The sequence below is a fragment of the Notolepis coatsorum genome, assembly GCF_963971535.1.
Source record: "Notolepis coatsorum genome assembly, chromosome: 14".
Classification (NCBI taxonomy): Eukaryota; Metazoa; Chordata; class Actinopteri; order Aulopiformes; family Paralepididae; genus Notolepis; species Notolepis coatsorum.
The window spans coordinates 18,880,068-18,892,893 of record NC_140178.1 but is presented as its reverse complement, the minus strand read 5'-3'; the positions used below and the strand labels follow the sequence as shown (position 1 = coordinate 18,892,893).

At 45.6% G+C, this 12,826-nt stretch overlaps 1 protein-coding gene across 1 annotated transcript in view; it reads right to left on the bottom strand.

The window, feature by feature from the left end:
* The window catches only part of cfap221 (cilia and flagella associated protein 221), a gene marked incomplete at its 3' end in the record, with an annotated part of 70,284 nt that overhangs the window by 28,108 nt on the left and 29,350 nt on the right, over positions 1 to 12,826 (bottom strand). Inside the window, exons 12-13 of the mRNA XM_084329031.1 lie at positions 8,986 to 9,084; positions 8,348 to 8,435 (exon numbers count right to left, since the gene is read on the bottom strand). Coding sequence (XP_084185157.1) covers positions 8,348 to 8,435; positions 8,986 to 9,084 — 187 coding nt within the window. The remainder of the gene's footprint in view (positions 1 to 8,347; positions 8,436 to 8,985; positions 9,085 to 12,826) is intronic.

The following is a 12,826-nucleotide window of genomic DNA, read 5'->3' as shown; positions in this document are numbered from 1 at the left end:
ACTCCGCATGTGTCTGGAGACCATGTTGGTGGATGTATTGGATGAACGCCACAAATACGCCATCCTACTGAAGCACTTAAAGGTGCCCCGCGCACATAATATAGCGCTCGCCTACGCGACTTCCACCACCCCATACACAGCAGCGCTGGTAGCATTGGACCAGAGGTATGGGCGCATATGGGATTACGTGATCCAGGAGATCCGACACATCGACCGCTTACCCCCAGCAATAGACAATCGAGCACTGGACGACCTGTCCATCAGAGTGCAGTCCCTGGTAGGGATGTTGGGAGCGCAAAGAGAGAAGGGGAGGCATGAACTTTACGCCAACTCAAATGTGGAAAGGATCCTGGAGAAGCTGCCGCCCGCTCGTCAGGAGCGCTTTAGGCGGCAGAGGGACCACAGAGACCCGAATGGCCCCGAACCGAACCTCCTCGATCTAGCAGACTTCCTGGCGAGAGAAGTCAGCAGCCTACGGCTAGATACATTCGGACGGAGCACCCCTGGCTCCAGAGAAGGAACCAGACGACTAAATGATGGAAGAAGATCGGTGACTGTGATGCACCAATCGGAGTCAGTACCGAGCAGCAGGAGCCACAGTACCCCCTCCAGAACGGAGAAGTGGAAGATAGTGTGCCCCTACTGTGAGAAAGAACACTGGCTAGCGCAATGTGACTCCTTCCCCAAGCTGAACGCGGAGGAAGCAGGTCAATGGATAAAGTCCAACAAGCGCTGTTTTCGCTGTGCGCGCTCACACATGGCAGCCGAATGCCGCTTAAAGAAAAGGTGCACCAAGTGCGATGGAGCCCATCTGGACATACTTCACGACAGTAACAGACGGCGCCCTTCACCTGCACCATCCAGCCGCAAAGCGAGCGTCATGTACATCGATCCCGCCAGCAGCAGTGGAGCCCGAGTACTCCTAAAAGTAGTGCGTGTGACACTAAGCTACCAGAATAAAGTCCTGGACACTTACGCCGTCCTCGATGACGGGTCAGAGAAGACCCTGCTGCTCGCCTCCGCTGCGGCCCAGCTAGGGCTGCGGGGAAGCGAAACCCAAATGACAATTCGGACAATAAGACGAGATTTGAAGACGATAAAGGGCGAGAATGTCTCATTCTCTATCGCAGCAAGCGGCCAGCCTGAGCGACGGTACCAGATTGCAGACGCTTTCACCAGCCAAGAAATAGGACTGTCGCGGTACACATACCCCGTCGCCAAGCTGATGGAGAAATATGCACATCTGCGCAAGTTACCGATCCCGCTCATAGACAATGCTATGCCGACCCTGTTGATAGGCTCCGACCATGCAGACCTCATTGTCCCGATAGACGGGGTTCATACCGGACCCCGAGGCTGTCCTGCAGCAGTCGAGACCCGTTTGGGATGGACTCTCCAAGGCCCGCTCGCCAAATCTCTCAACCGAAGTACAGCCACTAGATGTCTCCACTCCCGAGTCACAGAGGGAGAAACCGCACTCCTGCAACACGTAGAGCGGCTATGGACCTTGGAACAAATGCCCTTTAAGAACGGAAAGAAAGACATTCGCTCTAAAGATGACATTTACGCAATTCACCTCCTCGAGACAGGGACCAAGAGAGTCCCGGTCAACGGCGTGTTGAGATACGCCACGCCACTCCTGCGGCGAGAAGGAATGCCTACTTTCCACGCCAAGACAGACGCCACAGAACGGTACCTGCTGAACACGGAGCGGCGCTTAGCCAAGAACCCCGCCCAAGAGAGTGTATACCACGCTGAGATTGAGAAGCTCATCACAGCGGGACACGTCACAAAGATGGACATTAAAGAGGCTGACCAGACCACTGAATCGTGGTACGTGCCCCACCACAAGGTCCATCACAACGGTAAAGACCGCATAGTATTTAACTGCAGCTACCAGATCGGATCCCAAAATCTGAATAAAGAGTTACTGCCCGGTCCCACACTCGGCCCCTCCCTACTCGGCGTTCTACTCCGCTTCCGCCAGGAAAAGGTGGCCATCAGCGGGGACATTAAAGGAATGTTCCTGCAGGTGAGATTAGTAGAGGCGGACAAGCCCCTGTTACGGTTCCTATGGAGAGAGAAGCCAGGAGATGAGCACCCAGCCATCTACCAATGGGAAGTCCTCCCCTTCGGAACGACGTGCAGCCCCTGCTGTGCGACATTTGCACTACAGAAACATGTAGCAGAGGACCCAGCAGCGGACGAAGAGGTCCGACACAGCGTGAAGAACAGCTTCTACGTAGACAACTGTCTACAAAGCCTTTCAACCCAGGAAGAAGCCGAGGCTCTCCTGATTAAACTCCGCGCCTCATTGATCAAAGGCGGCTTTGATCTCAGGCAGTGGGCCAGCAGCGATCCGCAAGTACTGCGCAGCCTCTCCTCCGAGGACAAGGCAGCCAGCAGCGAGACCTGGATGGCTACAATCCCGGGAGAAGCCCAGGAGATGACCCTGGGATTGGTGTGGCGATTCAAAACAGATTCGCTTCACTACAGACACAAGCCCCTGACTACGGAGCAGGGAAGGCCGGCGGCGGCGCCGACCACCAGACGGAGTGTGTACACAACACTCGCCCGACAATATGACCCGCTAGGATGTATTCTACCGTACACCACCAGGGCAAAAATGATTGTACGAGCATTGTGGGACAAGGACCAGGGCTGGGACGACCCCATTCCCGCACACCTTGCATCCACCTGGAGAGAGTGGGAGATGGAGCTCCACTCACTCCCAGGCGTTAATATGCGCCGAAGCTACTTCCCACCCACGGTGAGGCCAGAGACATGTAAAATGGACTTACACGTCTTCAGTGACGCCTCAGAGGTCGCATACGGATCAGTAGCCTACTTGCGGGCCCAAGACCAGGGGGGAGAGATCTACACAGCATTTGTCCTCGCCCGCTCGAGAATAGCCCCACGCAAGCAACAATCTATCCCACGTCTAGAGCTCTGCGCAGCCCTAGCCGGAGCGCACCTAGCCACGCTCATCCAACGTGAGCTCACCATACCGGTGTCTAGAACAATCCTGTGGTCAGATTCCACGACGGTACTCGCCTGGATCAAATCGGACTCATGCAAGTACAAAGTCTTCGTGGGAGTCAGAGTCACCGAGATTCAAGACTTAACCGAAGAGTTAACCGGAGAAACAGAGTGGCGCTACCAGCGTTTCCGTTAGAACATATTCGTGCCGGTCTGTTTGTCCTGCAAGATTTCTATCCCCGGACATATTCGAGAAATGCCGGTCAGCCTGGTTTTCCTTTTTACCAGCTGAATGCCACCATCGGCGCCAATGTTAACGTTAATATCGCCTAATCTATGTTTTAAATTATGGCTATGTGTCTAATCTGCCCATCGCATTATCAAAGACTATTTTCCAGTCAGTGCTGTCAAGGCTGTTTATCGCGTCGTTTCCGTTTCAGAGCAGTTAGAAAAGCCCCCGTTTTGATATAAAAAACAGCTCATTCTGGAGCATTCTATGAAAATCGTCTTTTAGTGGAATATTCCACAACGTTGATATTCGTCGGCCTTTTTATGAATCGTTTTCAAATAAACGCTAGATGATCAATATTTTTATATTATACGTGCACGCAAGCACATTACGGCCGCGCGCGGATAATCGCCCCGTTGATTTCCTCTCGGACTTTTAGTGAAAACGAAAGAAGACATTTCACAAAACAGCCTATAACTTCATCAAACTTACTCTGATTATCCTAACACTGATAACATAGAGTCCTTACCTGACATCAGATGGTATCCAACTGGTATATTCCAATTCCTGATCACCATTCGAAAAAATCGATACGTGTATGGATCCAACGCGATACTGTAGAACTCCATGATCAGCGGGGATCTGAGGTTCCAGAATGAACTGTGTCACTGGTAACCCTGGCTGGATCAGTGAACTGGAAAATGTGGATATAATGTCGCACCTCAGCCAGGATAATTAAACTTTCCACTCGGGCCTGATATACCTGTTTGTCGTTATGGTGGCCAGACAGGCTCAAAAAAAGAAAGAAAAAAAGATTCACATCCGAGCGGCGCCATCCGCGCTTTATCAGCGTGAAGCAACATGTAATGATTGTTTCGTTCATCGCATAGGCTATTTAATTTGAGCCTATTTTAATACAATTCAAATAATAAAATTGTGCTTAGAGAAATTATTTTCACCGGACATTATGACCGGAGATATTTAAATATTCGGACTTCAACATATTTTGCCAGTCAAATACCGGTAATTACCGGCTAACGGAAACGCTGGGCGCTACGTTGATACAAAACAGAACCCAGCTGACGTCATCACCCGGGGGATCCCCCTGGATGACCTCACCCGTCGCAATGTCTACAGTGACGGCCCCGCATTCCTAAGACTCCCGGAAGGACAGTGGCCCATGCCTATCCCGAGGGAAGCAAGTCCAGAGGAGGTGGAAAATAAGAAGTCTGTGTTCTGTGGATTGAGCACCGTAGCCTCCACCGACCCTAACATAGACGATTGCACGTCCATAGAGAGTGCACAACAAAGAACATTCCTGCGGTACCACCCGGAGTGCAAGTCCCCCGCTGATATGTCAGCAGCTAACTACGAGGAAGCAGAATTGCTTCTACTGCAGCGAGCCCAGAGAGACTCGTTCCCCGATGAATTGGCCTGTCTACAGGGAGGAAAGCCCGTCCCATCCGACAGCAGATTAATTCATCTGGTCCCCGAGAGCGACGCTCATACCCTCATCAGAGTGGGTGGTCGCCTACGCAGAGCCCCCAACACACTCCTGATGGGGCGGCTAGATCCCGCATTACCCCAGACAATGTACCGGCCTGAAGAAGCGAACGGCCGACGAATGTGGAGGTACAGCCAAGTATTAGCCGACAAGTTTTGGAACAGTTTCCTACTGCACTACCTACCGTCTCTACAGACCCGCCAGAAGTGGGTAAAGGAGAGAGACAATTTGACAGAAGGAACAGTCGTCATGATTATCGATCAATCACTGCCCAGAGCTATGTGGCCGGCCGGCCGCGTAAGCAAAGTGATCACCGGTGCCGACGGCAAGGTCCGAGCAGCTGAAGTGCTCGTCCAGGGTCGCACTTACACCCGTCCCGTGGCAAGGCTCATAGAACTGCCTCGACTCCCAGACACAATCGATGATGACCATGACCCTACAACCCTATGACTTTGTGAAGTTGACTGACCCCTACAGCAAACCCTTATGTGTAAATAGACAACGCGATTAATCTGTCTCTGTTTAACTGATTAGGTCTGGGACCTATTCAGGGGGTGGCTGTTGTGAAGGGCCAGATTAAACCGAATATATATATTTATTTATATATATATATTTAATTGTATTTGTATATTCTCTAATATTCCCTGATATCCCTTGTATATTCCTTGTACAATATGCATTGAATATCCATTCTAGCCTACTGAACATCCCATAATAGTCTCCATTCTACTATTGGTCGAGACCTTGGTGCCAGGCTGCCATACCCCTCAGACCCAGTTCAAACGTACCGCTCCACATGTACGAACAAGTCCTAGTTCCACGTAGGAATCTGGCTACCGCACCACTAATGGGACTATTTGTTCATAGTGCGTATATATACTGCGCTACTAAAGTAGGACTTTCTTTTCAGTCCAGTTTCTTACCCTCCAATAGAGTCACAGACGTAAAGCCTCCCCGCGACGCCACGTGTGGGAGTAAGGCCAAGTTCGCCTACCATCGGTATTGAGACATCGTGTATATTAATATTTGAATAGTCATATTTGGCACTATATCGTCGAGTTGGACGTAGTCTATTAAGCTAATAATAGTCTGTTAATATATAGTGCTTCGTGCGGTGAGAATACTACCGTCGTCAGTACCCCATCGTTTCGGGCAGAGAACTGGCTGCTTACCCAGGGTGGTTGACCCTACGTGAAGCTGCACCCGAGGAGCCCCAGAGCCGACGAGCGAGTGGACCTGTATACCGGATTATTCTACCGACGACAGCCCGCCTTCCCAGGCACGGATTATGCTTTGTATACTTTGATTATTCCATGGATAAAGACCCCCGACACTGCCGTGTGTTGGAACCCCCCCCCCCTGGAGAGGACGCAAGGTGAGGAGACGCTCTGCAAGACGAGGTCGCTTCACGTCTCTCCCCCGTGGACCGGAGAGAGCCGGCCCACAAAGAGTCCACCTGCTTTCATCTGTGGTCCAAGGATCGCCGGCGCATTGAACGGCACTACAGTGGGTTCACCTGGGATACCCTTGGCCGGACGAGGCAGCCGGATTCTACCCCCCCCCCCCCTCCTACTCCTGTCGGCTTACAAGCGACCGGATTAACCCCCTCTAGTGTATCTAGTATATAATCATTAAAGTATCATTGCTGTTATTCCTTAACTATTCCAGGTCGTATATTTACCACCTGCGCCTTCAGAGATTGGACATTCTCTATTGATATACCGACGAATACTCTTTGCCATAAAAGTGCATACTATTTCAATTCATAAATGTAATTAAGTGATTAAGTGCTTGTTCTACACACCATCGCTGTGTAGAAATAAAGACCTGTTTCGACTTCGTACATTTGTGTTGGATCCGTTTCATCTACGTGAGAGTGTTTATGATAATATATTTATGCCGTGTACTGGGTGGCCGAATATTAAGTACAAAGGTAGTGGTAGTAAGTATCATATCTAGTAATACAGTCAGGGAATTGTACCCCTCAGTTACAACAACCATACTAGGTAATTGACTGTACATTGGAGGGGGTTGGGTTAGGACATTTACAGGGGCCAGTTTCGAATTGCAGTCCCCCGTAGGTGTTCTTTGAGAGTTTTGAAAGTGGGTAGTGATTCACATTCCTTTACAGCTTTGGGTAGGGCGTTCCACATTGATGTGGCATAATTGCTAAACGTGTTTAGTCCCTTGTTTGAGCCGAATCTGAGCTGAATCATGTTGCTAATTGATTTCGGTCGACTAACGTTAGCGAGATTGGCCTACGTTCCGTTACATATTTATAATCATGAGAAGGATAGGAGTCTGAGGCGGGGGTGTCGAAAGACGACTAACAGTTAGTGTGCCGACAGGAAAGTAACAAACAATATGGTCCGTGCGGAACCCTTATCCCCAACACATAGTTCCGTGGGTGGTTGTTGACCTTCCACAAAAGATGAATTGTTTAAATGTATGTTTAATCCAGTAAGAATAGCACTAGGCTATATAACATACATCTGTGCAAGTAGATTACATTACATTAACAAAAACGTATTGCCCTTTTGACAGCTTCGTGCCAACCTCCATCATACTGCTGAACACCTACAGTAGGTCTGGTGTCTTTTAACCACTGCACAAATGAAGTTCCGAAAGGAAAATAAAGTAATTTGAAGTTTGAAGTTGAAGTTTGAAGTACATAGGCCTATTCATAATCATGAAAGTTTATTTGGAAGTATTTTTTATTCTGTACTTACCGGTAGTTTGAAAGTGGTCAGACAGTTCCCTCTGTGTGTAATACAGACAGTCTTCACACATTCATAAATAACACTTACATAAAAGTTGATTTGTGCACTGTAATAAAAGACGTTTTGTTCAATGGGAATTTCTTTATTTTATATTTTCCGAATACCGTGATATACCATGAACCGGGGTATTTTTGCCCGAGGTTATCATACCTTCAAAATGTCATACCGGCACAACTACGACTATGCTTGCACCGCATGGTACCAAAGCACCTCAAAGGCGCTAAAAACTAAATTACAAACATCACAAAACAAACTGGTCAGACTACTGCTTGACCTTACTACTAGAACCCACCTCACCCCTGCCCACTTTGACAACCTAGGATGGCTTAGAGTAGACGACAGAGTACAGCAACTTGCAATGGCCCAGGTCTACAAGATACACTACACAACTAAGGTACCCATGTACATGTCAAAATACTTCCCAAAGGTCAGTGAATACCACGATCACAACACCAGAGGGAGCTCCACAAATCATGTTAAACCCAGATTCGGCTCAAACAAGGGACTAAACTCGTTTCGCAATTATGCAACAACAATGTGGAACGCCCTACCCACAGCTGTAAAGGAATGTGAATCACTACCCACCTTCAAAACCTCTCTAAAAGAGCACCTACGGGAGACTGCAATCCGAAACTGGCCCCTGTAAATGTCCAAACTCAACCCCCTCCAATGTACTGTACTGTATTGTCAGGTACCGCTGACAGCTGGAGTCGATCCCAGAGTATCTGCGGTGGTAGGCGAGTGCTTAGTCCACTGCGCTACCCAGCCGCACCACAGTATATGCTATTTGATCAATTATCATGTGACATTTGTGCCCAATATCAAAATCCTAAGATTATAAGACGGGGTCAAAACCTGTCTCTGTTGCGGTCGGCTTCTTCATGCCGCCAGCCAGCCACTTCAAACAGGCCAGTCTGCGCTTCATGCGGCATTGGACAACAACCTGAAACGGTTAAGAAGGGAATGGTAAGGTAGTGTTTCACTGAGGAAAAGCCGCTCCCCAAACGTTTTCATGTTAAAGAAACACGCCAACATTTAAAGAGACATTGAATACAAACTGGTAGGCTTTTACTCTTAGCACGAAAAATCACAATTCATAAGACTGGGATTCACAGAACTTTGAAAGAACAAGTTATTCATTTGCTGCGAATGCTGTGGCCTACATGGTGGTAATGTTCCCAGGCCATGTGCTGTAAACAGTATGACTCAAAACGGTATCCAGGGGAATTTACACATGGATACGTAACGTGAAGCAACATTCATGTCGACAGAGAGGCCTGTTGGTTTGGCTAAGAGCACATTAGCCTAAGGCTACTGGACAGTGAGAGTGAGAGTGTGTGTGTGTGTGTGTGTGTGTGTGTGTGTGTGTGTGTGTGTGTGTGTGTGTGTGTGTGTGTGTGTGTGTGTGTGTGTGTGTGTGTGTGTGTGTGTGTGTGTGTGTGTGTGTGTGTGTGTGTGTGTGTGTGTGTGTGTGTGTGTGTGTGTGTGTGTACCTTGCGTGCAGCCTGCTGCAGCTTCCTGAGGGCTCTGTGTCTCAGCACCAGGTGTCCAGTAGAGTAGAGCTGGAAGGATGGAGTCTCCTCCTCCGACACCTGCAAGACACAACATGTAAAGACAACACAACAACAGACAGATACAAGACACAACATGTAAAGACAACACAACAGACAGATACAAGACACAGCATGTAAAGACAACACAACAACATCAGATACAAGACACAGCATGTAAAAACACAACAACAGACAGATACAAGACACAGCATGTAAAGACAACACAACAGACAGATACAAGACACAGCATGTAAAGACAACACAACAACAGATACAAGACACAGCATGTAAAGACAACACAACAGACAGATACAAGACACAGCATGTAAAGACAACACAACAGACAGATACAAGACACAACATGTAAAGACAACACAACAGACAGATACAAGACACAGCATGTAAAGACAACACAACAACAGACAGATACAAGACACAACATGTAAAGACAACACAACAGACAGATACAAGACACAACATGTAAAGACAACACAACAGACAGATACAAGACACAACATGTAAAGACAACACAACAACAGACAGATACAAGACACAACATGTAAAGACAACACAACAACAGATACAAGACACAACATGTAAAGACAACACAACAGACAGATACAAGACACAACATGTAAAGACAACACAACAACAGACAGATACAAGACACAACATGTAAAGACAACACAACAACAGATACAAGACACAGCATGTAAAGACAACACAACAGACAGATACAAGACACAACATGTAAAGACAACACAACAGACAGATACAAGACACAACATGTAAAGACAACACAACAACAGACAGATACAAGACACAGCATGTAAAGACAACACAACAACAGACAGATACAAGACACAACATGTAAAGACAACACAACAACAGACAGATACAAGACACAACATGTAAAGACAACACAACAACAGATACAAGACACAGCATGTAAAGACAACACAACAACAGACAGATACAAGACACAGCATGTAAAGACAACACAACAACAGACAGATACAAGACACAACATGTAAAGACAACACAACAGACAGATACAAGACACAACATGTAAAGACAACACAACAACAGACAGATACAAGACACAGCATGTAAAGACAACACAACAACAACAGATACAAGACACAACATGTAAAGACAACACAACAACAACAGATACAAGACACAGCATGTAAAGACAACACAACAACAACAGATACAAGACACATCATGTAGAGACAACACAACAACAACAGATACAAGACACAGCATGTAAAGACAACACAACAGACAGATACAAGACACAACATGTAAAGACAACACAACAACAGATACAAGACACAGCATGTAAAGACAACACAACAACAGACAGATACAAGACACAACATGTAAAGACAACACAACAGACAGATACAAGACACAACATGTAAAGACAACACAACAACAGATACAAGACACAGCATGTAAAGACAACACAACAACAGACAGATACAAGACACAACATGTAAAGACAACACAACAGACAGATACAAGACACAACATGTAAAGACAACACAACAACAGATACAAGACACAGCATGTAAAGACAACACAACAGACAGATACAAGACACAGCATGTAAAGACAACACAACAGACAGATACAAGATACAGCATGTAAAGACAACACAACAACAGATACAAGACACAGCATGTAAAGACAACACAACAACAACAGATACAAGACACAGCATGTAAAGACAACACAACAACAACAGATACAAGACACAACATGTAAAGACAACACAACAGACGGATACAAGATACAGCATGTAAAGACAACACAACAACAGATACAAGACAGCATGTAAAGACAACACAACAACAACAGATACAAGACACAGCATGTAAAGACAACACAACAACAACAGATACAAGACACAACATGTAAAGACAACACAACAACAACAGATACAAGACACAACATGTAAAGACAACACAACAACAGATACAAGACACAGCATGTAAAGACAACACAACAACAACAGATACAAGACACAGCATGTAAAGACAACACAACAACAGATACAAGACACAGCATGTAAAGACAACACAACAACAACAGATACAAGACACAACATGTAAAGACAACACAACAACAGATACAAGACACAGCATGTAAAGACAACACAACAGACAGATACAAGACACAGCATGTAAAGACAACAACACAACAGACAGATACAAGACACAACATGTAAAAACAACACAACAGACAGATACAAGACACAACATGTAAAGACAACACAACAGACAGATACAAGACACAGCATGTAAAGACAACACAACAAACTGATACAAGACACAACATGTAAAGACAACACAACAACAGACAGATACAAGACACAACATGTAAAGACAACACAACAACATACAGATACAAGACACAACATGTAAAGACAACACAACAGACAGATACAAGACACAGCATGTAAAGACAACACAACAACAGACAGATACAAGACACAACATGTAAAGACAACACAACAACAGACAGATACAAGACACAACATGTAAAGACAACACAACAACAACAGATACAAGACACATCATGTAAAGACAACACAACAAACTGATACAAGACACAACATGTAAAGAAAACACAACAACAACAGATACAAGACACAGCATGTAAAGACAACACAACAACATACAGATACAAGACACAACATGTAAAGAAAACACAACAACAGACAGATACAAGACACAACATGTAAAGACAACACAACAACAGATACAAGACACAGCATGTAAAGACAACACAACAACAAACTGATACAAGACACAACATGTAAAGACAACACAACAGACAGATACAAGACACAACATGTAAAGACAACACAACAACAGATACAAGACACATCATGTAAAGACAACACAACAGACAGATACAAGACACAGCATGTAAAGACAACACAACAACAGACAGATACAAGACACAACATGTAAAGACAACACAACAACAGACAGATACAAGACACAACATGTAAAGACAACACAACAACAGACAGATACAAGACACAACATGTAAAGACAACACAACAACATACAGATACAAGACACAACATGTAAAGACAACACAACAACAGACAGATACAAGACACAGCATGTAAAGACAACAACAACAACAACAACAACAACAACAACAACAGACAGATACAAGACACAGCATGTAAATACAACACAACAACACAACAACAGATACAAGACACAGCATGTAAAGACAACACAACAACAGACAGATACAAGACACAGCATGTAAAGACAACACAACAACACAACAACAGACAGATACAAGACACAGCATGTAAATACAACACAACAACACAACAACAGATACAAGACACAGCATGTAAAGACAACACAACAACAGACAGATACAAGACACAGCATGTAAAGACAACACAACAACACAACAACAGACAGATACAAGACACAACATGTAAAGACAACACAACAACAGATACAAGACACAGCATGTAAAGACAACACAACAACACAACAACAGATACAAGACACAGCATGTAAAGACAACACAACAACAGACAGATACAAGACACAACATGTAAAGACAACACAACAACAGATACAAGACACAGCATGTAAAGACAACACAACAACAGACAGATACAAGACAGCATGTAAAGACAACACAACAACAACAGATACAAGACACAGCATGAAAAGACAACACAACAACAACAACAACAACAACAACAACAACAGATACAAGACACAGCATGTAA